Genomic DNA, 26,290 nt, shown 5'->3' on the forward strand with positions numbered 1-26,290 from the left:
ATTTTCATGCCCTGCTAATGAGGGAGAGGAGTGCTGGTCTTGTGGTAGCAAGCATAACTTGTCCCCTTAGCTAAGCAGGGTTTTTATACATGAGGGTTTCTTTATGTGCTCATCAACCCTGAAATGCAGGAACCATCATATTTGGAGTGTCTGAAAAGGCTCCTGTATTCTATTCCCTGCTCTGGCGAGCACCAAGACATTCTATGACTTCAAGGAGAATGCTTCTTACTTCAGCCTCTTGCCAGGTTTTCAGATCATCGAAATACACATAGCAGTTGCCCTGGTTTTGCAGCCATTCTCTAGCACAGGTATCAGCCTCCGCTGGAGGGAGAGAGGAGATGAAGAGGAATACAAGGAAAGACAAAACAATTAGAGCAGGTGTTTTTTTAAAGTTCATTCTTAAACAACAATTTTAAAAATCCCTCTGTATTGTTTGCCAATACAGATTTCCCAGACTTGCATCCTATGAAATTCCCTTCGGGTAAGGCTACCTGGATCCCTCAAGATGGGGGCAGGCAACCTTTGGGACTCCAGCTGTTGCCTAATTACAACTCCCATCATCCCTAACAACAATTTACTGCGGCTGGGGCTGATAGGAGTTCAACAAGAGTTGGAATGCCAAAGGTTTGCACCCCCAGGCTTAATGTCTAATAGATCACCAGATTGGCTGTCAGAGAAGGAATTTTGCCCCAGGTCAAGCTGGCCAATCCTTCCATTTTTCTGTCTGCTCTTTGGTCCTGCCCCGGGAGTTATTGACCTGGATCCCTTGATCCTCGGGAGCTATTTTCTCTACTGAAGTCCTTCTCTACTGCACCTGTTTTCCATTGATTGACCTTTGCAGACAATCTATGGAAGAAATGCTTCAGAGGATTGAGTTCTCACTAGTAGACAGCCACACCCTCAGCAGAACATAGTCTGAGTGTTGTCAATATTGGCCGTTTCTCCAGAGATTGGTTCCATCCCATGATGCCCTGATAATAGCTGCGGGAGTCCACCCTTCATCTTGGGTCATTCCTTAATCTGGGCTCCATTGCCCAATTCATCCATTCCAGCCAGGGAAGTCAAGACTTACAGATATTTCTTGAAACATGGTTCCCCTGCATGCTAGGTACGAGAAAGGAGGAGTTGCTAGGCCATGGGTAAGCAACCTTCGGTACTCCAGCTGTTGTTGCCTACAACTCCCCTCATCCCCATCCAAAACAAATTGTGACTGGGGATGATGGGAGTTGTAGTTCAACAACTGCTGGAGTGCTGGATGTTGCCCATCCCTGATCTAGGCATTTACTCATTACTACACCTGCCCATAGGAAGGCATCATCCTTGCCTACCTTTTCAAGCAGTGAGCTGCAAATACTATTTATATTCCACTTTTTAACAAAAAGTTTGCAAAGCAAACTGCTGTATATTATATAGCTAATTCGTCCTTCCATCCACCAAAGCTAGCCGATAGGCAGGTTAACATCTTTCTATATGTGGATGATGTTGCGATTCTCTCTCAGACCCCTGTAGGCCTTTGCAGAGCGCTTCGCTCCTTGGCTCTTTTTTGCCACAAATACACCCTAGAAATTAATTATAGTAGGACTAAAATCCTAGCTTTTGCAAAACATCCAAAGATCTTGAATTGGTCTTTGGATGGGCATAAGATGGAACAAGATAAGACCTTTAAATACCTAGGTGTTGTTTTCCAGGCCTCTACGAGACGTTGTGCACATCTGCAGTATGTCACTCAAAATGCATGAAAATCGTCAGCAGCTATTCAATCCTATTTTCATCAGGGGGGGTGATCAATTTGTCCCAGCAGCGCTTACATTATTTTTAGCTAAATCCTGCCCTCAGATGATGTACGGATCACAATTGGGCCTGTATGCTAATTTTGCAGTTTTGGAGGGCGTTCAGACAAAGTTTTTAAGATCTATTTTGCAGACCCCTAGATGCATCCCAAACATGATCCTGAGGCTGGAAACTGGTATTACTAGAGTGCAGGCCTGGGTGTGGCTTTCCATTTTAAGTTACTGGCTGAAGTTATATTTCTTTCCTACAGGCCTTGCTCATCTTACCCTTATGGATAGTTTTAACTCCTGTTGGAAATCATCATTTTCAATTTTTTATTTTTTATTTTTGTAGTAAACTAAGCCTTTATGGCTTAAGCTTCGATGTCCTGCTGAAGATGGGATTCATCCGTGCGGGATTGGCACTAAAACAACAAATATATGATATGGAGGCACAAATTGATTGGTCTTTAATCCCCAAGGAAGTTTTTTTAGGGCTACAGCCCTATAACAACAAACCTGCGAGTTATTTAGATAAACTTACACTTGCTAAATACTGCAGGATATTCCTGTAGGCCCGATTTAATGTATTACCTTCAGCTGATTTGTAGTGTAGCTTCAGAAGGATTCCTAAAGAACAGAGACTGTGCCTGTGTGATTCTGGAGTTTGGGAACCGATTTTTCACATTTTACTTTACTGTTCCCTTTACAGGGACGTCTGTCAAGGTTTTATTGCTCTGCTATTGGTCAATTATCCAGGGCATACAGACATATTTTATGTTAATTACTTGCTTTCTGACCAGAAGAAGGAGATAACAACTAATGTCGCAAAATTCTGTGTGGTAGCTAGGAAAGTTAGGCATCAGATCGGAGACCAGCTCGTGTAACTGGGGGTTTATTTGTTAGGCTGAGACATTATACCAAAGTACTGTAAGCACTGTTGATTCTTATTTGTACATATGTTTTGAATTCTGGTCTTTGACCATAAATAAACTTGACAGTATGCAGTATGCATTGGCCAGCGAAATGGCCAGGCAGCTGCATAGGAGTCGATTCAGACCCGATGGCACAACTTAACTTTACCCCATCTATGGAATAACCTCCCCAGTAAAGCTTGCTTGGCACCTTTCAGTTCACTCAAGCTTTTTAAAATTGATTTTTTAAAAAGTTTTGAAATTTTTTAAATTGCTTTTTAAATTATTTTTTAATATTGTAATTTGTATTTGTAATTTGTTTGTTTAGTGCTAGTGTTATGTGTTATGTTAGTGTTAGTGTTATGTGTTTTAATTGGATGATTTTACTGTGTTGTTATTGTGAGTTGCCCAGAAAATAATTTGTTACAGGACAGCTAACAATGTTAACAGTATTGTTGTTGTTGTTGTTGTTGCTGCTGCTGCTGCTGGTGCTGCTGTTGTTGTTTTTATTTCTTTTATCTCTGAGTGCCTCTCTGGGGTGGCAATTGTTGTGGATTTTCTATAATTAAATGGCTTTTCACACCTCAGTATTTAGATTGGACTTAAGGTATATCAGGAAGCCACAGGGTGTGCAAAATTTGGAATTATAAGAATACTCCACGTTGTGAGTTTATGTTCACTAGAGTATAGTAGTGACAGTATTAAATATAAATAACACAAAAGTTAGCTTCTATTAAAATATTAGATTACATATAACTTCTAGGACAATGTATGTAGAACGTACGTAAAGCATTAAACATCAAATCAGAATTGATTACAAAGGGAGTATTTATATTTCTCATGATAGCTGTGTGTGTGTGTGCGCACACACACACACCTACCTATATGGCAGTTGTTTAAAAATACAGCAAAAATAAAAATGACACATTAAAAACAAAGCAGCTTAAGAAATGTTTTTATTAAGAAATATTTTTAGAAAGCAGGTGTGTCTTAAGGGTTTATATGGAATATAATTCTATGAAATATAACTCTCAACAAAAAGACCTTTTATGGAACAAAAAAGAAAAACTAAACGGTGGTAAACATAAAAACGTAAGGCTATGAAATATAATTCCAAGGAGCATACTACTTACAACCTGCAAAATAAGAGTCAGGGGAGGCTGTAAAAGCAACATTACTCTGCGTGGGGCCTACGCTCTTTTATTTTAAAACGTCTCATGACTGTACAGAAATCATGACTTTGAGAAACACGGCAGCGTTCCATTCCAAGCCTCCTCTTAGTAGAAAACTCAGGGTCAGGTAGACCCTTCCATTGTTCTATTGTGACTCTAACTCAGATATATAATTAACCCCTTTCATGCAAACACAGAATTCCTTCACTAATGCTTAACTCTGAGGACAGGAGAGCAAGCAATCTAGACAGCTAACCTAACAGGAAAAAGCATCCTGTGAAGCAGAAGCAGGACATTTCAGGTGAAAAGGTTACAGGTAAGAAGGGGGTTGTTTTCTAGTCAGAGCTGGTGGTCCCCAGAGCAGGGAATAGAATACAGGAGTTTGGGAGGCTGTTAACTGGGTCACGGAACTCAAGCTGTAACAAAGTGGAAATTCACAATCCAGTTCTCAGAGCCTGAATGTCTTTGCAACAATTCAAATAGAATACATGCTCAGGAATATATATATATATATATATAGAGAGAGAGAGAGAGAGAGAGAGAGAGAGAGAGAGAGAGAGAGAGAGAGAGAGAGAACGAACACACAACATTCTGTGTTTCCTTAATCGGAGCCTTTTCAAACATTCCAAATATGCTGGTTCCTTTTCTAGTCAGAGCTGATTTAAATGAGGTGAGAAAACCAGGGGTGGCTTTATTCTCAATATCCATGACAAGCATCCCAATGCATACCAGTAACTGGGAAACAGTAGCAGGGGAGGTCGATTGGCCCCATGCTGCCCACTGCTAGACTTAATAGACAGTGAGGCGATTCTCACAATCAGTGGAAAGCGGGCTAAGGGAGCTTAGCCCGGTTTCCACAGACCCTGGGAACCACCGGGCTCGCAGGTGAGCCCAGTTTCCACTAGCGGGTAACCCGCTTAAATAGCCCTCCCCTTAGCCCAGGTTAGCGGAGTGAGCACTCTGCTAACCTGGGTTTTCCAATTGTGTATTGCCATGGTGTGGTTAAAAAATTAACCCCCCCACAAATTCAATCCCTGTGGGTGCCGCCGAGTTGGCCCACTGCTGCTTACTGCTGCCGCCTACCAGAGCCCGCAACGCGCCCCCCCCCCACATGCACGACTCGCAAGTCGATCTCTGAGTCCTGGCGGGTGGACTTTTCAGCTGTAGTGCTGGAAGTTGCCCACCCCTGAGCTAGGAATTTACTCATTACTAAACCTGCCCATAAGACGGCATCATCCCTGCCTACCTTTTCAAGCAGTGAGCTGCTACTACTATTTATAGTCCACTTTTTAACAAAAAGTTTGCAAAGCAGTTTACATAGAAAGAGGAGAAGGAGAAGATAGTTCCCTGGCCCCAAAGGGCTCGCAATGTAGAAAGTAGCCCAAAGCATCAGCCACTGGAGTGGGATGGAGTGGGAGTGTGTGGGATTTGTGCTGGGTAAGAGGTACTGCTGTTGGATAGGATAGTGCCCTCATCCCCAATGCAAAACTCACCAACAATCTCTTCCTCCCCTCCTCCTTTGCTTTCCCCCTCACAGACAATCAAAAATTGAGAGTGCACAGACAGCTCCCGAACTTGGGTAGGACAGTTGTCCTGACCTATTGAGGATTGTGTGAACTGCCTTAATCTGTTATGGCTGAGAATAAAAAATGAAGAGGAGGGACAAGCACTTTGCATAAAAGACAGGGTGGTGATGATGATGCCATCGATATGCATGCCTCTTTACAAAGAATGAGTAGATGGTTCCCTGTCCCAAAGGGGCTCATAATCTTTAAAAAAAAAAAAAAACAAACCACAGAGGGAGGAGCAGAAAATAGAGATAAGGAAAACAGGGGGAAAACTATGTAGTTATTCCTTGGACATGTTCTTCAGATTAGGATTTAGGATCTTTAAGACTGTACAAAGTCTTTAGGGCTGATATGGTGCGGAGGTTAAGACTGGCACTTTAACTTGGAATTTCCATGCTATTTAGAGCCATCTTACGTAAAAGCCATCTTAACTCTAATCTTAAACTGAAGGTTTTTGGATGACTGAAAAGAATCATATGGGGAAGGAATCATATGGGCTTTGGGTGAAAGAATGTGTTTCAGGAAGAAACTAATTGAGGAGAGAAAATGAAAAGAACCTGGACAGAATTTGTGGAGTGGGATGGGGTAGGGTAGATAGTGAAGCATGACATGAAAATCACATCACTGCCTGGAGTAGAAGGGAAAGCAAATACAGAAAAATTGCCAATACATTCATCAGTGATAATGATCCTGTTCCACCATAACGAAATAGACCGAGGGCTATTATTTCAAGATGTATTTTCCTACCTAACTAAAGGGCAGCGTGGCCCCCCTTTTGCAATGTTGATGGCAGCTGTCACAGGCTGCTTTCTGCTGGTTTAGCCTTAGATTGTGCAAAAGTAAAAGGTTGCCGACCAGGACTTCCTTGAAGCGTTTGCCCCTATCTGGTATTGCACCATGTGTGCCTGGGGTCTATATAACAGCCACCCCAAAAGGGAGAGGCCGTCAGAGAGCTCACAGCTCACCGGGCAACAGCACCTGTCTGTGGAAGAGAAGAGCATCTCCAGGTGAGTGCCTGAATATTATGGGAAGATGATTCATAGCCCTTGGTGAGTGAGTTCCTGCATGCTGTAGATGTGCAGACTTAATTTTTTTTCTTTCCTCCAAGTCTTTTTCAAAGTCTTTAAGATCTGGTTCATGAACCAGAACATATGGGAGACATCACAGGAGATGTTAAATGAAAGCAAGAGGTTGATTAACCTGAGAGGGAAGAATGAATAGAAATACCACTCAAGGCAAAGTGTGCCGTCAAGCTGATTTTGACTCCTGATGCCCACAGACCCCTGTGATTTTGTTTGGTAGAATACAGGAGGGGTTGACCATTTTTAACTCCCACATGGTATAAGATGATACCTTTTGGCATCTTCCTATATTGCTGTGGCCCAATATAGTAGCAGTGGGGATTTGAACTGGCAACCTTCTGCTTGTTAGTCCAACATTTCCCCCCTGTGCCATTAGGTGGCTAGAATTATATATACAATGCTCTTCATCCAGAGCTCTCAAAGTGGTTTACATAGAATAAATAAATAAGGGCAACTTCCTGGCCCAAAAGGGTTCACAATCTAAAAAGGAAGAAACTCAAGGTGGACCCCAGCAGATACCACTGGAGAAATGCTATGCTGGGCTCTGAATAGGACCAATTAATCCAGAACTTGACATTTCCATATAGATCTAAAGGAGTGTGGAAAACCTTGATTTTAGTGAGGTGCAGAATGAAATCTGGCCTTCAGTTTGTTGGTGGAGTTGTAGTTGGTAACAAGGAGCAGCTCTGGGGCTTGGGACTCTGAGAGCCTCTTCACACATGAGTTTTTAGATGTACACCTTAAAGTATAATGTGTGAATGTGACAGGCACATGGTTGCAAATCTATATTCTGTGCAGGTGTAAGGTGCACACTTGTGAGTAAATATGCAAAGATTTACAAATATTTGCATATGTAAATATGTAAGGTCCACACTTGTGAGGAGTGTCTGCATGGTCCTCTTGGATATGCACCCAAGAGGCATACCTGGGGTAGCTCCCATCGAATGAGTGAAATGGCCCTTAAAGGCATTAATGCAGGGTTAGACAACCTTGGCTGTCCAGCAATAAATTGTGGCTTGGGATGCTGGGAGTTGTAGTTCAACAACAGCTGGAGAACTAAGGTTGCCTACCCCTACATTAGTGACAGGTGTTATTTTCCTGCTTGCTGCATCACATCTGAGGAAAGTATAACAGCGCAGGGCTTGTTTCCTCTGGTGTATATCCAAACTGGTCACCCTTCAGGATGAAACAATTAGTTTTCCTTTTAACAGAAAAGCCTGCAGGTAATTGATAAGATGCTTAAGTTAATAATTTTTATATCTGGAATGTGCCGTGATGTTCTCTTTCATCTTTCAACATTTCCCAGTTCTATGCAGTTCAAATGAAGGAGGAAATGTGCAGAACAGGGACGGGAAGAGGAGAAAACCATTTTCCTCCCCCCCCACCCCCCTTTCTTTGCCATAGTGATAATCAATGAACGCCACTCTTCTGTTTATTGTATATCCCTCCCAAAGGTCATCAAGAAGATGAGGAGTTTCATGTCCTTGGGCCTTTGCCTTCTTGGCATCCTGATCTGCAATGGTTTCTTAGGAGGTGAGTCCACTTAGATCTACATTGTATGCAGATACCTGTCTTAACATTCCTTTATTTGACTGAGGAATACTGGAAATCAGAATGATGGGGAAATCTTTGTCAGACTTGAGCATTCATTAGAACAAAAGCAGGTGCTAAGTAATGGCAAGCCAGCTAAATCTCTGAATCATTAGAACAAAGGAGCAGGACAGGATAACTGCCTACAAATGATCAGGTCTTTCTCAAATGATGTCACATTACAGAAGGCAGTGAATACATCCGTTGCAGAACAAACTTTCTGCAGCATAGCCTAGCAGTCTGTCTTCTAAACAGTTGACTTCTTTAAAAAGATGCAGCAGCCAAATATCCCTCCTTGTCCTCCCAGTATGTCCCTATGCTGCTCTTTGCATATGTGAAATCAACTTATTCATCAACAGACCTGCTATGTAGCACTCCTGCTAACTGTGCAAAAGGCACCTTTCAAAGGGGTGATGGTTCTTTTCATGTTAAAGAGATTCTCCTTATACTAAAAAGCAGAGGGTGGGCGAGTGGCCCTACTCAACCCCAGGAAATTATCCCTCCAGTGGCTGTTGCTGGTGTCTACCTCGGGCTTCTTCTACATTGTGAGCCGTTGGGGCCAGGGAACTATCTTCTACTTCTCCTCTTTCTATGCAAACTGCTTTGCAAACCATTTGTTGAAAAGCGGAATACAAATAGTAGTGTAGCTGCTCACTGCTTGAAGAGTCAGTGTGGTGTAGTGGTTAGAGTGCTGGACTAGGACCGGGGAGACCCGAGTTCAAATCCCCATTCAGCCATGATACTTGCTGGGTGACTCTGGGCCACTCACTTCTCTCTCAGCCTAACCTACTTCACAGGGTTGTTGTGAAGAGAAACTTAAGTATGTAGTACAGCGCTCTGGGCTCCTTGGAAGAAGGGTCGTTGAACTACAACTCCCATCAGGGGAACCATGTTTCAAGAAATATCTGTTGGTCTTGACTTCGGGCAATGGAGCCCAGATCAAGGAATGACCCAGGATGAAGGGTGGACTCCCCCAGCTATTATCAGGACATAATGGGATGGAACCGATCTCTGGAGAAATGGCCAGTATAGACAACACTCAGACTATGTTCTGCTGAGGGTGTGGCTGTCTACTAGTGAGAACTCAGTCTTCTGAAGCATTTCTTCCATAGATTGTCCTCAATGGTCAACCAATGGAAAACAAGTGCAGTGGAGAAGGACTTCAGTAGAGGAAATAGCTCCCGAGGATCAAGTGATCCAGGTCAATCACTCCTGGGGCAGGACCAAAGAGCAGACAGAAAAATGGAAGGATTGGCCAGCTTGACCTGGGGCAAAATTCCTTCTCTGACAGCCAATCTGATGATCTATTAGACATTAAGCCTGGGGGTGCAAACCTTTGGCATTCCAACTCTTGTTGAACTTCAACTCCTGTCAGCCCCAGCCACAGTAAATTGTTGTTAGGGATGATGGGAGTTGTAATTAGGCAACAGCTGGAGTCCCAAAGGTTGCCTGCCCCCATCTTGAGGGATCCAGGTAGCCTTACCCGAAGGGAATTTCATAGGATGCAAGTCTGGGAAACCTGTATTGGCAAACAATACAGAGGGATTTTTAAAATTGTTGTTTAAGAATGAACTTTAAAAAAACACCTGCTCTAATTGTTTTGTCTTTCCTTGTATTCTTCTTCATCTCCTCTCTCGCTGCAGTGGAGGCTGATACCTGTGCCCGGGAATGGCTGCAAAACCAGGGCAACTGCTATGCGTATTTCGACGATCTGAAAACCTGGCAAGAGGCTGAAGTAAGAAGCATTCTTCTTGAAGTCATAGAATGTCTGACATATTTGTTTGCTTGGTGGTCTCCGGAGCAGGGAATAGAATAGAGGAGTTTGGGAGGCTGTTAAGTGGGTCTCGGAACGCAAGCCGTAACAAACTGGAAGCTCACAATCCAGTTCTCAGAGACGGAATTTCTTTGAAGCAATTCAAACAGATCACATGCACAGGAAAACAAAAACAATACATATATATAATGGAACGCAACATTCTGTGTTCTCTTAATCTGAGCCTTTTCAAACATTCCAAATATGATGGTTCCTGCATTTCGGGGTTGATGAGCAAACAGAGGAAACCCTCGTGTATTAATACCCTGCTTAGCTAAGGAGACAAGTTATGCTTGCTAGCACAAGACCAGCACTCCTTTCCCTCATTAGCAGGGCATGAAAGTGTTATTTCTCTCCATAGTGCATGATTTTATATGTATGGCTGTTTTTGGTGTAAATTAAAATGCCTGAGTCCTTCTTCATAGGGGGCCTGTTAAAACTCCTTGGTATTTGTCTTTTTCACAACAGAGACACACTGGACCAATGTTTTCACTGACCTATTCACAACAACACAAAGTTCCTGATTATTCACACCCAATTCAGACCTATCACATTTAGGGGGAGTTTAACAATTATACTTTGTAAACATGTCCTTAAAGTTAAAGAAGTTTCAAATGCAGAAAACTTCCATTCTGCACCAGTCGTACGGATGGGAAGCAACAATGTGTGGTCAAACTCCTGTTTCTTCTCCACCCTCAGATTGAGTGCCAGAGTTATGGCCTTGGGACACATCTCGCCTCCATTCTCACTGTGCAAGAGAGTAATTTGGTGTCTGAACACATCTCCACTTACCAGAAAGACCTGAGCAATGTCTGGATTGGACTGAGTGATGTCCGTCAGGTGACCAACTTTAATATGCTCCATTCATGGTGATAATTCACTGGTGGCTCCTTAGAGCTGCCACTGTAGCCTCATCCCCTGCTAACTGGGCAAAGAGGAACCTTTTACCATGATGATTCTCTTTATTTAGCAGGGGGAGAGTAATTGGCCCTATCCACCCGCAAAACAGTAATTCCAGTGATGGTTGCTGGTGTCTCTTAAATTTTGTTTTAGAATGTGTGCCCTTTGGGGACAGGGAGCCATCTTATTAATTTATTATTTCTCTGTGTAAACTGCCCTGAGCCATTTTTGGAAGGGCGGTATAGAAATAGAAATAATAATAATCAATCATCATCATCGAACCCTATACACTACTTTCAAACATTTTCTATGGCAGTCTTCCTCTACATTCTCCATCTGTGTTTGCAACAGCTTCCCATTGGCTGCCAATGTCTCTAGTTGATCTTTATTCTTGCACTACTCTGACGGTGAGTTCCACTTTCTGAGATTTTCATTTTCTTAATCATAGGCTATGTTCTGTCTCATATTTATAGACTGGGAGATGGAGATGGGCTGATGAATCAATCTACAACTATAAGGCTTGGATGCCACGCCAGCCAGACAACTATAGGAAGGCTGAGTATTGTGTGGAGCTGAGACGTTCTACAGGTAAGGAAGCTGACATCCTAAGTGATTTACCTTACTCAACCAAAGTTCTGAGGTTTATGCAAACCTGCCTGATTGGCAATGGTCTCTTTGTTCAGCTTTATAGACCATTTCATGGGTCAGAAGGGCAAGGCCAATCTCCAAAATTTGGTTGCATGTAGTTACCATAATTTACATACCATTTGTATGAATGTGGTGGTTACCAAACCACTTGTAAGGGTGTGAGAGACGTTCTCCCTTTTTTCTGCAGTTTTCTTAATGAGATACGGTTGACCCCAGATGTGGAAAAAATGGGGAAACTCTTGAAATAGGAAGTATGAGATCAAACTACTAATTGACCTCTAATTTGTTTTACTCGCTTCCTCACTTCTCAAAATTAGTATCATTTCTATCTTTTAAAAAATGACAAGCATGAGGATAAGAAGATTTTTCTTTTTCTTTTTCTTTTTACAAGTGAATGCAGAGACACTGAAGAGATTGACAACCCTTGTAGACCATACCTATTCAAAGTAACTGTTACAAAAATGCAGCCAAAGAAGTAACTTTGGTCTTATTTTGGCATTTTAGGTTTTCATCGGTGGAACGATGCTCCATGCAAGAAAAGAAATGCCTACATCTGCAAGCATGAGCTCTAGATTAACCCAAGCTGTGCCTGCTGGGACGTGACTGGTCCTGACAGCGAAAAATTGGCTGGCCTTTTGGATGACCATCTACTGCCATTATATCTCCATCTCACAAATCAGCAAACGGGCTCCCATCCATATTTCCCCAAATGTCCGCCCCAAAGAGCTGCTTTTTGGGTCTTCCTCATCTCCTCCTAATCCCTTTCATGGCTGCTGCACATTGTAATCTTAATAAACTATCTATTATGCATGCATTTCTTGGTATGTTTGTGTCATTTAAAAAAAAAATTCTCAGTTCACTTAACCACCTCTTGGGTGACTAGATGCAAAGGAAGATCGTAGGATTCCACCTGTACTTTTAACTATTTTTAATTTAATTGAATTTTTTAAAATTAGAGTTCTTGGGTTTCCACTTCTTTGAGTTACAAGCACCTGCATGCTTGCATGCCAAAGATTCCAAATTCCCTCCCTAGCAGTATCTCCAAGACAGGGCTGAGAGAAGCTCCTTCCTGAATGCTTGGAGAAGCTGCTGCCAGTCTGTGCAGGCAAAACAGAGCTAGATCCACCAATGGTCTGAGGAAGAGCAGGATATAAATGTAAAATAAATAATAATAAAATAAATAAATATATTCCTATGAAACAGACCAAGCAGAAAATGCTGGGTGGAGATGAGTCTGAATTGGGTTATGAAGCTGCTGAACTTACTTCACCGAGTCCTTTCCAAAACCCAGGTGGGCCATTGAGGCATTCACAGGGAAGAGCACGGAGCCCCACACCTGCTTCTCCTGACCCCATCTCGAAGATCACTTGGGGCCCACATTGCTGGGAACTCACCCACCTCTAGGAAACTGTGTCCTGCTAGGGTGGTGCTTGGCCCTTCCCTCAGACTTTCCTAATGGAGGAGGGTGCAAGGAGGGCACAAGGAGGGTTATGGGTACGCAGTCAGTGGCCTCTATGGAGAGCTTCCTCCCAGCCTATCTACCCTAAATCCTAAATCCCACTTTTACCCTGCAGGTGGGGCCACGGATGATTGACAGCTCCCCTTAGCTCTTTTGCCCATCTAAGATTTGCCCATCACCAGGATCAGCTCCTTACCATGTAGGAAAGCCTGGACTGCTCTCCAGCCGCTTGGCTCCTGGCTCTGAAAGACACTCCACTCTGACTCTTGCGGTGGAGCCCAGGAATGATTGATGGCTACCCTTATCTCATTTGCCCATGTAAAATTTGCCCATCAGCACAATCAGCTCCTTACCATTTAGGAAAGGGTGTGCTGTTCAGTAGCAGTGTGGCTTCCAGCTCTGAAAAATGACAAATAAGCCACTCTGACCTAACCCTAACCATCATTCTAACCCACCCTCAGATTCTGGCTGCCTTCGCCAATTCTAACCCTGACTCCATCATTTAACCTGAGGGGACCCTGGTCTGACTGTCACCCACAGACTTAAAAATGGCTCCCCCTTATCACTGCCCATCTCAGATTTGCCCATCAGCACCAACAGCTCTGTACCATGTAGGATAACCCTCCTGCGCTGAAAAAATGGCAAACACACCATTCTGTACTTGGAGGCAGGTCCTGGGATGTTTGACGGCTCTCCTTATCTCATGTTCCTATCTTAAGATTTGCCCATTGGCATGATCAGCTCCTTACAATGTAGGAAAGACTTTGTGGGCACTGAAAAATGACAAACAACCCTACTTGTGACCTAACCATAATCCTCATTCTTAGCGAACTCTCCAATTCTGGTCCCCCTCTCCAATTCTAACCCTGACCACATCATTCTATCCTGAGGGGTCCCCTGGTCTGACTGTCACCCACAGAGTTAAAAAAGGAACCCTTATCTTGTTTGCCCATCAGTACCAACAGCTCCTTACCATGTAAGAAAGCCCTCCTGCTTTGAAAAATGACAAACATCCCACTCTAACCATGGAGGCAGGGCCTGGGGATGAATGACAGCCACCTGGCCCATCTTGTTTGCCCATCAGCTCCTTACCCAACAGCCTGACCTAAACCCTAGAGCTTAAACCCTAACAATATTCTCTGTTTCTCTGACTTTAATGTCAATCGCCAGTAGGGCTGTTCATGACTCTTTACTGTGTAGGACAAGCACCCTAATCCCAGCTTTGGGAGCTGTGTGTGCTCCCAATTTAGAGTCATGGGTGAGCTAAACGTTTGGTTGGAGGAGGGGAAATTGATCGTGTGGGAGGCAGGTGCAGGCTTCAAGGGTTCTTGGTAAAAGTGCTGGATGGGATGACACCATCTGAGCCTGAGACCGCCTTCCACACAATTACTTTCCCCTCTTCCGGCCCAGCTTTTAACTCACACAGATCCAAAAATTGCCTGTACACACAGCTCCCAAAGCTGGGTAGGATGCTTGTCCTACCCAGTTAATGGTCACAAGGACAGCTCTAGTTTCTCCAAACCTCCAGCTTCCCGCAGGTTCTGTAGAGTAGTAGTTCCCCGCCTTTTTCTTTACTGTATTTACCTGAATCCAGGAGTCGGTTTTTTCAAAGTTCCTTGGTAGAAAATCTGGGTCGGGTGGTTGTCTTAAATTTATTTATTTATTTATTTATTTATTATTGAAATTTTTATACCGCCCTTCCAAAAGGCTCAGGGTGGTTTACATTAAAACACCATTAAAATCAATGAACAATTAAAATAGAAATTATAAAACTGCATAAAATAATAAAAACAATTAAAACATCATAAAACACCAATTAAATAGCCAAAACAATTTAAATTTAAAGGAAATTTAATGAATTAAATTTAATGGATGAATTTAAAGGAAATATAAATATACATAGATAATATAGAAGAAATATATTAAAACAAATAGAAATAAAAATTCTGTTTTTAAGGGGGTCGCCTTAAATTCAGGGTTGTCTTCTACTTGGGTAAATATGGTATGTGGACCAAAGCTTTTGCAGATGCCCAAGTAAGCAAGTCATGTTGGACATTTTTAATATTGCCTATGGCTGACGGGAGTCAAATTCATATATTGGGCAAAATATTACACTTACTTAATAGGAAGACTGGAAATGGAGGTGATTTTCCCAACCTCCCCCCTCCTTCAGCCCAGTTTCCCCCCAAAATATCTGCTCCTGAGGGTTGGGGGACCTTCCAGAGTAGGATAGCATGGGGCACAGGAGGGCTGCATAAGATACACATGGGCAAAACACAGGTTGGGCACCACTATGGTAGAAAGTTCTTCAGGAGCATATCTAGGATAGGGCAGACAGGGCATGTGCCCCGGGTGCCACTTGAAGGGGGGGAGACATTTTTTTAAATTAAAAAAAAAAAAGACAAAATGGCTGCCAAAAACAAAATGGTCACCATGCATGCTCAAATGGCCTCTGTGAGGCGCTAGGTCATGCCAGGCCTTGCAGAGGCCGTTTGAGCATGTGCAGTGGCCATTTTGTTTTCAGCAGCCATTTTCATTTTTTAAAAAAAGGCCACCACACATGCTCAAATGGTCCATGCAAGGCCCAAGAGGGAGGGGGGGAGGGAGAACCTTTGCATACCCCCCCATGGCCCTTAGGAAGCCCCCCGAAGGGGCTACAGGTAATTTTTTAAACAAAAAATTAATATAAGTCACTGTACACATATTCAGTTTGGTACTATGTACACAGAATCAGGGCTTGTGAATACTGAGCTGAAGCTTATGAGCTAGGATTGTATTCATTTGCTCTTACTTTGCTTCTTGTGATAACTGAGTTAAATGTGATGTCTTAGTAATATGGCTATTAATGGTGAGTTTGTCTTTGAATCAGTGTGAAATCCTTAGTATTAAGGCCCACTGGGAGTTTCTTGCTCTCTTTCTCTCATTTTAACTTTCTTTCTGAAATACCAGAATATATTCCAAGCAGTGACACAGTTTACTCTGCATATCCTTTAATTATTTTCAGAGTATCTGGGAAAAGTCAAATTCTCCATTTATTTTTTAAAAACTTATGTAATAGTGATGCTACAGTGCATAGTAGCGAATTAGACAGGCACTTCAGTGTAGTTTTCCAAGTACACCTCCATATAGTATTTGCGTATTTCATGAGCCCCAGCATACTGAAATTTGTAGTTTTCCAGCATTTTTTGGTCTGGTTATGTTCACTGCTAAATAGTTTTTGAAATATTAAAAGATTAACGAGTTTGACTTGTATTTTTCAGCTAATATTATGGTAAGGTTATCTGAAAGATGGGTGTCAGATGTTTGGACAGTGGGCGCAATTTCAGTGCTTGCCCTAGGCGCTATTTTCCCTAGATATGCCTCTGAAGCTCTTTCTCCATGTCGTGAAGCTCCTGGCTCAAGCCTACTCGTTACACCCACATTCACCTCCTGCTTTGGGCCCTAGTCAAAAAGGCCAGGCAGATAGAGGGCTGCTTTAGAAAATGCAGAGCTGTTGTCAGATGGTTATCTCTGGTGCCAATAGTTCTGTATTACACAGGCATTAGCCAGCAGGAATCCCTGTCCATTCGTGGAGGAAGGTAGAATTATGTGTCACATTATCAGTTTTCAGAACATTCCCATGAAGCAGAGACTTGAAACCAGCTCTATTTGGACAAGGTTTACATGTTGCCTTTGAAATTCATTTTAATGTTGCTATTGTTTTTTCAAAAAATGGCCCCTTGGCTTAACTCATACTTGACTTGTGCAACAAGGGAACTTGTGCATAATGAAGTACTTTGACATTTTTTCTGCCCCAGGTCACAGCCGATTGACAATGAATAAGAGGTGGTTCAGCAGGAGACAGTCTCAGTAGGACATGGCAGGCCAGTGCAACTACCCAGTGAGGGTGACTTTAGAAAGAGGGTCCGGAGTGACTGTGTGAGTAAGTCATTGTATTTGCATTTCTCTAATTCAGGTGAATGGGAAAATAAGGGTATGTGTGCAGGTATGTAATCTACCAGTTGGAGTGTTTCTGTTCGTGAGCTTTTTATATGATTGCAGAGGCCATGCAAGTAGAACAATAAAAAAGATGATATCTTGAGCCAAGAGTTCTCTAAGTTGAGCCTTACCAGAGCTAGGGTGGTCTCCTGGAGAAAGAGCTATTCTCAGAGGAGGATGAGATGCTTGTCTTGAGTTCCCTTCTCAGCCTTAAAGGTTGCTGAGTGCGTGGGGCATGTGGGAATAATACACTGTCCCTTTAAGAGTTGTTAGTTTCACTACCGATTGGAATTGTCTGATTCTGCCCTAACAGAGGCACATGGGAGTGTGTGCTAAACACAAGCAGCTACAACTACTACTATGGATATTTATATACCGCTTTTCAACAAACGTTCCCAGAGTGGTTTACATAGCGAAATACAAATGAATAAATAAAATGGCTCCCTCTCCCCAAAGGGCCTGCAATTTAAAATAGAAACATAAGATAGACACCAGAAACAGCCACTGGAGGGATGGTGTGCTGGGGATGGATAGGGTCAGTTGCTCTCCCCCTGCTCAATAAAGAGAATTGCCTCTTTAAAAAGATGCCTCTTTGCTCAGTGATGGGGGGACTGAGCAGAGCAAGCAAGCAAGCAGAGCAGAGATCTTTCTCAACAGAGCTCTTCCATAGAACAATTGTGTTTGTTGAAAATGAGAAGACTCTCTCCTTTCTAAAGACCATTGCTGGGGACGCTCATGATCTCTTGAGCAACCTTTCTGACAGGGCTTCTGTGAGGTAGTGCTGGATAAATCCTTTGGAGGGCTTGGAGTACTTAATACATCTTAATAGAGAGAACTTAATATGTGTCATATTATTCACATGCCCCGCACATAAGAGTATGGGTGTGTGTATTTGTAAATATAGCTATCTATATAAAGTGAATATTTGTATCACACTTTTCAATAACAAAAAAATCTCAAAGTAGTTTATAAAGATCAAAATAAATAAGACACAAGTATTACACTCACAAACACACATATATCCAATGGAAGAGTTTTTTCCGCATTTTCCCGAAAAGCAATGCATTTTAACAGGGTTAATTGGAATTTTTTGGTAGTCTGGACGAGGTCTGGAATCTGCCTGTGAAAATGTCATGTTTCTCTCTTCTGTGGTTTTGACTGAGAATTTCATGTCAGTCATCAGTGAGGGTTTGCAGTTCAGAAGCATTTAACAGCTTAGCTTTCTGAGACTCCAGCCTTTTTCTATTTCTATAAGGTGTTATTCCCCCTGATTGCCAATGGCAGAGTTTTTCCACTTTTCATGGGAAAATAATGAATTTTCTGGAGTTTCTATCTTTTGTTATTTGGTCTGGGATTGGGAGTGTCAGTCAGTCAGCAGCTTTGTATTCTAGATATGAGATATATATATGTTTGTGAGTGTGATACTTGGTAAGTGGTAAATAAATATTATTTAACAGGCAGTTTGGTCAAGTCTACCACCACTCCAATAATCCAAATTAGCAACCATTTCCCTCCATAAAACATTTTTACTCTTACATTACCAAAGAGAAAGTATTTTGATTGATTGTATACTGTATTCTGTACATTAGTGTAATATTGATTAAATATTGTGTAGATACACTACAACAGTACTGAAATGTGTATTTCACTTCAGTTTTCAAAAGACATTGAGGCTCTTCTCACGTGCAGCATGAGAACCACTGGGATTGGGGTTGATCTGGGCGGGCCAGCTCTGCCCGGCCTGGCTTTTTAGCTAAGCTGCTAGGCGAGGTGTCGGTCGCTAGTGCTTTCTAAACCCAGGCTACTTGCTCAGGTGAGAGCTAGGCTGCTTCCAGCCTGGCCGCATACAGAGATGGAGGCCTAGAGTCTTATAGATGTCACATAGTGCATTGTGGGATTCACAGCAGCCAGGACAAGGAGTCCTGGCATTCGTGGAGACCCGTGAACGTGTCTCCGGGGAGGCGGCGGGAGGAAGCTTTAAGAGTAAAATCATTTGAGACACTCCTCCTCCACAGCGGCGACACCTGAACGCTATTCAGAGCCTCAACACGCCACCCAGCAGCCCCTCCGGCAGGGAAGCATCTCCGCCCCTCACCTGGCTTCCACAGAGCCAAGCCCCCACCAGCAGCTAAGTGAGTGGCGGAGGCACTTCCCCGCCGTAAGGGCTGCTAGGTGGCAAGTTGCGGCTCCGAATAGCATTCAGGTGCCGCCGCCACCACAGAGGAGGAGTCTCTCGAATGACTTTACTCTTAAAGCTGCCTCCTGCCACCCTCCTGGAGGAGTGTTCACCAGCCGCCACTGCCCAGCCTCAGATCGATCTGCCCTGCTCCATGCTGCTCCGAGCGGGGCTGAGAGTTTGGGAGCGCATTCCGCCGAGTGCTGAGCCATCACTGGGAGTGCATTTGGTTGACATCTGCTCCCACCGAGCACCAAACGATTTGAGAAGTCCCCAAATGATTTGGGAAGGCCAGATTTGGGAAGCCTCCCCCTCCCCCACCCGCCTGCCCCATAGGTCATGTGAATGGCCCCACTGCCTATTTTGTTTTTAGGAGACTGTAATGTGTCCTGTGTTGAGCACACACCAGAGAACTGATTCAAGCATAACATAAAAGATTGCATGATGGGACCCTAGAAAAACGGAGTGGCCATATGGAAAAATGAGATGGTGGCAGACTGGGGAGCTACTAAGAGGGGCCAGACATGATCCATGGGCTGCAAAGCACCAGGAAGTGCTCCTGTGCAAGTCCCATCAAAATGAGCAGGAAGTGCGCGGGAGCTTTGATGCACTTCCTTTCACTTTCAGAGAATATCACATCCAAACTCTGCATAAGTTCCCAAAGCTGAGGCTGAGATTCTCTGTGTGCAGAAGCTGCTTTGAATACACCTGAGCTGCACATCTTCAGCCCTCCAGCTGCTGTTGTTCCCAGCCACAGTTGCCAGTAGTCAGGGTTAATGGGAGTTGTAGTCCAACAGCAGCTGGAGTGGCAATGTGTATCCCTGAAATACATGCTCCCCATGAAGTTCCCCGTAGCCACAGCCATGGGTCCCCCACAGAACACACGTCCCTCAGCTTCTTAAAAGCTAGAGGGTGTTCTATCAAGATGCCCAGTCCATAGTATGTTCCCCTGAGCTCTGACACATCAATAACCGCCCACTGCAAGTCACTACCCATCCACAAGAAGCAGAGGCACTTCCCCCTGTTCCGCTTGTGACAGCTGACCCATGAGATCCAGGGCGCACAAGTGTGGGCAGGCAGCCTGTGGCCATGAGGAGGTTGAGTAGTGGCAGTGGGCCCACCTCTATTCCACAAGGCTCCACCCCCTGATTTCCCAGGCACCACACCTGAGCTCCTGAGCTCTACCCCCTGAATCTCTAGTTCTGCACCTCTGGAGATCTGGTAAATTTTGTTTCTGGAAGGAAAGCACAAGCAGATGGAGGGTTCCACTCCCCTCACTTGCCCACCCACGCTGCACTTTAAATCGACTCCCCACCTCACTAGTTTATAGGGACCTGGTGGCAGACCCAGCTCTGCCCAAGGGGCTGCTGCTGCCACATCTCATTAGGGAGAATTCTGCACATGCCACCATTAGCTCCTGGGAGGAAGGATACATAGATGAGTGCTACAAATATGCTTCAAGAAATCCCAACTTTGTGAATGGATTATGAAAATCTCCTCCCCACACACACACAAAAATATAAATATACCTTGACCAATTTCTCTTTCCAACAGCCAGGTGTTCATAGTGGCCTTGGTAACCTGTCTGCCTTTCTCATGCAGTCAGTCTCTTGCTCCTCTTGTTGGCTTAGGTGAAGCAGCTAGATGGCACCTCTGACCTGTGTAAACTTTTGGCTGCTTGGCTTCTTCATCTCAACTCTCCTCCAGAAAGGTGAGTCCCTTGAGGGTTTTGTAGAATGTGGCTAGCCTGATCTGTCCTGGAGATTAGATTAGATTAGATTAGATTAGATTAGATTAGATTAGATTAGATTAGATTATAGGCTTGTTCGGATGATTATTATTAAGGTAGGAAGAACATAAGGAGGCTATTCACACGGAACGGGGTCTCATGATCAGTGAGACCTGGATTGGGGCAGTGAGCGAGCCCTGGGCATCCAGATCAGCTGCCCACATGATTGCCAGTTCCGTGACGGAGCCAGCAGGAGCTGGGGGGAGCAGGGGCCAATTGGTCCCCGCAAGCTCCAGTGTGCGCAGGGCATGCTGGCAAGACCCCCGGAGCTGGGAGGTGGCTTTTCATCTCCCCTCTGGGGGTCTCCTCATGAGTAGCTGTGGCACGGAGCCTCACCGCAGCTACTCACAATTATTAAAACCAGGTTTGCAGAGCGCTCGCTCAGCAAACCTGGTTTAAGGGCAGGGATACTTAGGTAGGTTACCCGCCTAGGAACCACCAGGCTTGCAGCTGAGCCTGGTGGTTCACACAATGGGGCAAAATCGGGCTAGCCTCCGCTAGCCCGATTTTGCCCCATCGTGTGAATATCCTCACTGTCTGCAAAAATTGGGCTAAGGGAGCCTAGCCCAAGTTTTGCATACCGTGTGAACCACCAAGCTCGGCTGCAAGCCCGGTGGTTTCTGAGCGGGTAACCCGCTCAAGTAACCCTCCCCTTAAACCGGGTTTGCAGAGCGAGAGATTTGCAAACCCAGCTTTTCTGCTTTTGAGTTGCTGTGGTGCGGCTCTGCGGCATGGCTACTCACAAGGAGACCCCCAGCTGGGAGGCTGAAAAGCAGCCTCCTGGCTCGGGGTCTCTCCAGCATGCCCTGCGTGCTCGTGCAGGCTATGCTGGAACTACTGGGGGCCGCACAGCCCCCAAACTCCCCAGCCCCCACCGGCTCTGTGACAGAGCCGGCTGTTGTGTAGGTGACCACAGCGGCCACCCAGGAAGGACTTCCTGCTCGTCTGCAGGGAGAGCACGCTCTCTTCGCAAACCCCCTAGAGGCTCTTCTCACGGATCGTGAGGAGAACCTCAAGAACAGCCCTGCTGGATCATACTCAAGGCCCATCTAATCCAGCATCCTGTTTCCCACAGTGGCCCACTAGATGCTGCTGGAAGCCTACAGGCAAGAGTTGAGGGCATGCCCTCTCTGCAGCTGATAGCTTCTTCCCTTGTTTGGGAGCTGCACATGTCCCTACTTTCTGGTTTACTGTGGGTTTAAAACAAGTTTGGAGGCAGGAAGCTGGATTATATGCTAAACCCTAGGTGGGTAGGTTGAGCAGGCCCTACTCAGATTCCATTGCTATCTTTGGAATGAGGTAGGAAGGAAAACTACCCTACTCAGGTGGGGCTTAGCACACAAGTAAGCTCCCTACCTCCATACATGTTATAAACTCACAGACAATCCAAAACCGGGAGTGCTCCTGAACCAGGGTAGGAGGCTTCTCCTACCCTAATAATAATTGGGAGAACAGCCCTACTGATAAATATATATGATAATTCAGATGTAAATAAAATAAAATAAAACACTTCTCTCTGCTAAGTATTATTCTGCATTTCTGTGATATCATATTCAGAGTGGCCCCCAATGTTATAGGCCCCCATTCCAATTTAATAGAAAATTGCGCAAAAATTATAGCATAGAGTTGGTCAGATATCTGAAGTGGTGATGGCTTCTTGATGAATAATGCCTGAATAGTGATGTGAATAATGTGCTCATTTGCCACAGCCAAATGGTGAATTTACAGTTCATCCATTTCTAATGAAGTCCACCTTTTAAAAAATCCAGGACATCCTGAAATGCAATCTCGCTCTTTTTCTTTGGTTAAGGTTTCATAGAAGGGCCACTATGACTTTTAAAACAATGAACTATGGGCAGAAATTCAACAGGGAGAGAATTGCTATCCTTAGAATATGCAGCTGGATGCCTGAGGAAACCATACCTGTTGGATTTCTGCCTAACCACTGCCGAGAGGAGAGCAGGGATGGCCAACCTGAGGCTGTCCAGCTGTCATTGGACTACAACTCCCAGTTGTGCTACAACTGCAGCTGGGGGTGATGGAGGTTTTAGTTCAACAACTGCAGGAGACTGTACTAATGAATTTAAGTCTTAGACCATTGTCTATTACATTGCTCTTTGATGGCATAATCTCTCTCAATCTTTTCTTCATGTCAACAAGTTGTTCAAGCTGATGCTTGCCCAAGGCAGTGGCTGAAATACCAGGGCAACTGCTATGGCTTTTTCCAAAAGAAGTTGAGCTGGCATGAAGCTGAGGTAAGATTCATTGTTCAATAGGTGGTAGATAATGCAGAATGGACCCAAGAAGGCCTTGCTGTGTTTTTGCTCCTTTCCCAGATTGACTGTCAGAGTTATGGTCGTAACACCAGCCTGGCCTCCATCCTCAGCTGGCAAGAAGCTCTTATAGTGTCTGAGCATATCTCTGCTTACATGACAGAAGCAGGAGTTGATGTCTGGATTGGTCTCCATGATATTAACCATGTAAGTAGGAGTGTCCCCTGACCACAGGTTGGGTGTGATGGAGATTTTGGTTGGATCCACTCAGGATCTTCTTACCTCCTCTTTCACTGCAGAATGGGAATTGGAAGTGGTCTGATGGGTCTGCATATAACTACAGAAAGTGGTTACGAGGGGAACCCAACAATCTATGGAAATCCGAGTCCTGTGTGGCTCTGAGGGCATTGGCAGGTGAGCAAGTGGCAATCTCCCACTCATAGGAAGTGCATGTGAAAAAACTGACTCCAAACAAATTCAGTCTGCAATATCCACCATACCTGCTGTTTGTGAAGTGCCAGAGTTCAAGGCCAAGGGCCTGATCCTCTGTGGTTTCTGACCTGTGGAATTAATATCCTGAGCAGATCAGGAAGCAAGACATCATGATATGGACACTTTTCAGAGTATTTACAAAACAGGTTCAACATACCCAAGCCATTAAAAAGTAAACTGGTGGTCAGTTCAACATTTTAAAAAGATAGACTAAAGAGGATTGTCAGGCCCTCAGAGGCTGTGGAGGCCCTGGACATCAGCCCCGAAGTCCAGGGGTAAGAGCACCTCTGTCTACAACACTGGTAGCAGCTTCTCCAAGTATGCAGGTAGGAGTCTCTCTCAGCCCAATCTTGGAGTTGCCAGAGAGGGAACTTGGGACCTTGTGCATACAAGCATGCAGGTGCTCTTCCCAAAGTGTGCACAACTCCCCAAGGAGAATATCTTTGAGTACTCACACATGTGGTCTCACATTAAAATGCAAACCAGGATGGAGCCTGCTTAGCAAAGGGCGCAATTCATGCATGTTACCACAAAACCAGCTCTCTATGATGGCTGGATGATCATGAGTGCCCTGAGAAGTTGAATTATATGCAGGTGCTGGTAAAAACAACAAGAAAAGCCACATCAGAAACTGTGCCATGTGTTGAAGCTTTATGAGATAACTAAAGTGTAAAAGTGAAGCATGGCTTCTCTTTTCTTTTACAGCATATAGGAGATGGATTGATGCTGTTTGTAAGAAAGCAAAAGCCTACATCTGCAAACATGAGCTCTAGACTGAAGACCATCATCCCATTCCTGCATATGAAGCTTATCACCTGTTGGAAGTGAGGTCCAGCAACATGACCACACCCAACTAAGGCCTTCTGCTGAGAAGATCCTCCTTTGAAATATCTCTCCTGTCAAGGCAGTTCACATGATCATAAATAGGGTAGGTGGGGCCTCCTACCCTAATCTGGGAGCCACGTGTGCTTCCATTTGTTGATCATGTGTCAGTTAAAAACATGGTCCAAGGTGCTGTCCATGATTTTAACTGTCTTTGTTTCATTGTAAACTGCCTTGACCCAATTTTGGAAGGGCGGTATAAAAATTGAATTAATAAATAAATAATAAATAAATAATAAACTGACTAATCCATTGTTGTTTTTTAAAATATCTGTTGCTTTTTCATGTTTTTATGGTCTTAATTGATTTTAACATTTTAATGTGATTTTATGGAATTTTATTCTATTAACCTATTAACACCTTAAACTATATTTTATGAAAGGTGGTATATAAATTGAACCATACGTACATACATACGTACATACATACATTTTTCACATGCTGTCTCCATCACTCTAGGATGCTTCCAGATAGAACTATCACCATATTCTGGCCAATCATTTGACCATTAAAGGGATAACAGTTGAGTGTTAACAGGAGTGTAGCATTTTTATATATTATTAATTCACTTGGCCGGCCATGCATAGCAAGGCATTTTGCGGTGGAACACTCGTGACATGCTGTGAGAGTTCCTGGCATTGGGCGAGATTTCCCAGAAAAGAAAATGGTGGCGGGCGGTGGTGGCGGGTTGCTGAACGGCCTGAGGACGCAGCCTCAGTAGGCTGTCGGGAGGCAGGAGGCAGCGGTGGGACAGCCTGACTTTACCAGGCCAAACTAGCAAGATTGAAGCATCTAGCAAGAGGCTATTGAGTTGCAGGCTGTTGCACTCTGGACTCCCTTCCTCTGAAAGACTTTTTGGGCAAACAGACAAGGTTCTGTCCACCAAGGCTTACATCATGGAATTTAATGGTGGGGAGAGGACAAAGAATGAGGTGAGATTGAAAAATCATGAGGAACAGATAGGACCATCAATTTTGTTGTGGCTAGGGGAAGAAAACCTGAGGGGATAAGGAAGATTTAGCTAGAGTCTCACAGAAGTGGCAGAGTTGTGGAAGGGATAGTGAAGAGTTTAGAATAGGGCTACACAATTTGGGCCTTTCAGCTAGTTTTGGATACAACTGCCATAATCCCCAGTCACAGTGGCCAGTAGTTAGGGATTCTGGGAGTTGTAGGTCAACATCTGCAGGAGGGTCGAAGTTGTGCATCCTTGGTCTAGATGCATCCCACTGGGTGAGATGTGTGTCCAGTGCAATGAGGAAGATGAACTAGGTCATTCATGATTTTTATCTCCCTACCCCAAAATGATTACATAGGGCATGTACTTGCTGTCTTCATGATGCCAGCCAAATGAAAAGTCAAAGATTAATGCAGTGCATGCACTCCCAATGTCCAATCATAAGAACGCAGAAAATTACAGTGATGCCGGGTAGGCGCCCCATCAACCCAACATTAAACAAAAATCACTAATCTAGGCTTTGATCGACAGTGGCCAAACTCTGTTTAATGTTGGGATGGTGCAAGGCCAGCCAAACATTCCCAAAACCTCCCTGGTTCTTACTACTGGAAGTCAGGAGCACATACACTGTGTTCATTTCTGATTTCCCATTTAGCTGGCATCTTGGGGATCATAAGAACCTGCTATTGTTACAGGGCCTTTCTTCAAGGCCACATTTAGGTGCCATGATGCCCTTTCTGCAACATTGATGGCTGGTGATTGCAGTAAAGTGTATTTAACAGAACAGTGGCAATTGAAATGTTCAAAGCTTGAGGAGCAGCTTCTACCAC

The 26,290-nt window shown here is 44.1% G+C and overlaps 3 protein-coding genes across 6 annotated transcripts in view; 2 read left to right on the forward strand and 1 right to left on the reverse strand.

The window, feature by feature from the left end:
* The window catches only part of LOC128328875 (C-type lectin BpLec-like), a 33,101-nt gene that overhangs the window by 1,434 nt on the left and 5,377 nt on the right, over positions 1–26,290 (reverse strand). For 2 of the 3 annotated variants that reach the window (XM_053259055.1, XM_053259054.1), the window contains exons 2-3: positions 20,599–20,826; positions 230–321 (exon numbers count right to left, since the gene is read on the reverse strand). In XM_053259055.1, coding sequence (XP_053115030.1) covers positions 230–321; positions 20,599–20,635 — 129 coding nt within the window. In that variant the 5' untranslated portion in view covers positions 20,636–20,826. Of the gene's footprint in view, positions 1–229; positions 322–20,598; positions 20,827–23,631; positions 23,692–26,290 lie in introns of all 3 variants that reach the window. The other variant, XM_053259052.1, reaches the window with a different exon arrangement.
* On the forward strand, positions 4,143–12,081 carry LOC128328874 (C-type lectin BpLec-like). 2 transcript variants are annotated; one of them, XM_053259050.1, is made up of 6 exons: positions 4,143–4,171; positions 7,960–8,038; positions 9,739–9,830; positions 10,608–10,748; positions 11,282–11,396; positions 11,961–12,081. In XM_053259050.1, the coding sequence occupies exons 2-6, from the start codon at positions 7,972–7,974 to the stop codon at positions 12,026–12,028; spliced, it is 483 nt and encodes a 160-aa protein (XP_053115025.1). In that variant the 5' UTR covers positions 4,143–4,171; positions 7,960–7,971; the 3' UTR covers positions 12,029–12,081. The 2 variants fall into 2 exon arrangements, with proteins under 2 accessions (XP_053115025.1, XP_053115026.1); XM_053259051.1 differs by lacking the exon at positions 4,143–4,171 and adding an exon at positions 7,634–7,728.
* Positions 20,608–24,396, forward strand: LOC128328876 (C-type lection lectoxin-Enh3-like). The gene is made up of 5 exons (XM_053259056.1): positions 20,608–20,780; positions 23,028–23,113; positions 23,195–23,338; positions 23,431–23,545; positions 24,329–24,396. Exons 1-5 carry the CDS (start codon positions 20,714–20,716, stop codon positions 24,394–24,396), a joined length of 480 nt encoding a protein of 159 aa, XP_053115031.1. The 5' UTR covers positions 20,608–20,713.

This window comes from Hemicordylus capensis, chromosome 6 (genome assembly GCF_027244095.1).
Source record: "Hemicordylus capensis ecotype Gifberg chromosome 6, rHemCap1.1.pri, whole genome shotgun sequence".
Taxonomy (NCBI): domain Eukaryota; kingdom Metazoa; phylum Chordata; class Lepidosauria; order Squamata; family Cordylidae; genus Hemicordylus; species Hemicordylus capensis.

What these genes read in the sequence shown, in the direction of transcription:
- LOC128328874 (XM_053259050.1), top strand. Translation starts at nt 7,972, where the DNA reads ATGAGGAGTTTCATGTCCTTGGGCCTTTGCCTTCTTGGCATCCTGATC. An exon ending in CTGCAATGGTTTCTTAGGAG is followed by an intron (nt 8,039 to 9,738) that starts GTGAGTCCACTT and finishes CTCTCGCTGCAG; the next exon opens with TGGAGGCTGATACCTGTGCC. An exon ending in GACTGAGTGATGTCCGTCAG is followed by an intron (nt 10,749 to 11,281) that starts GTGACCAACTTT and finishes TCATATTTATAG; the next exon opens with ACTGGGAGATGGAGATGGGC.
- LOC128328876 (XM_053259056.1), top strand. Translation starts at nt 20,714, where the DNA reads ATGGCACCTCTGACCTGTGTAAACTTTTGGCTGCTTGGCTTCTTCATC. An exon ending in GTCTCCATGATATTAACCAT is followed by an intron (nt 23,339 to 23,430) that starts GTAAGTAGGAGT and finishes CTTTCACTGCAG; the next exon opens with AATGGGAATTGGAAGTGGTC. An exon ending in GGCTCTGAGGGCATTGGCAG is followed by an intron (nt 23,546 to 24,328) that starts GTGAGCAAGTGG and finishes TTTCTTTTACAG; the next exon opens with CATATAGGAGATGGATTGAT.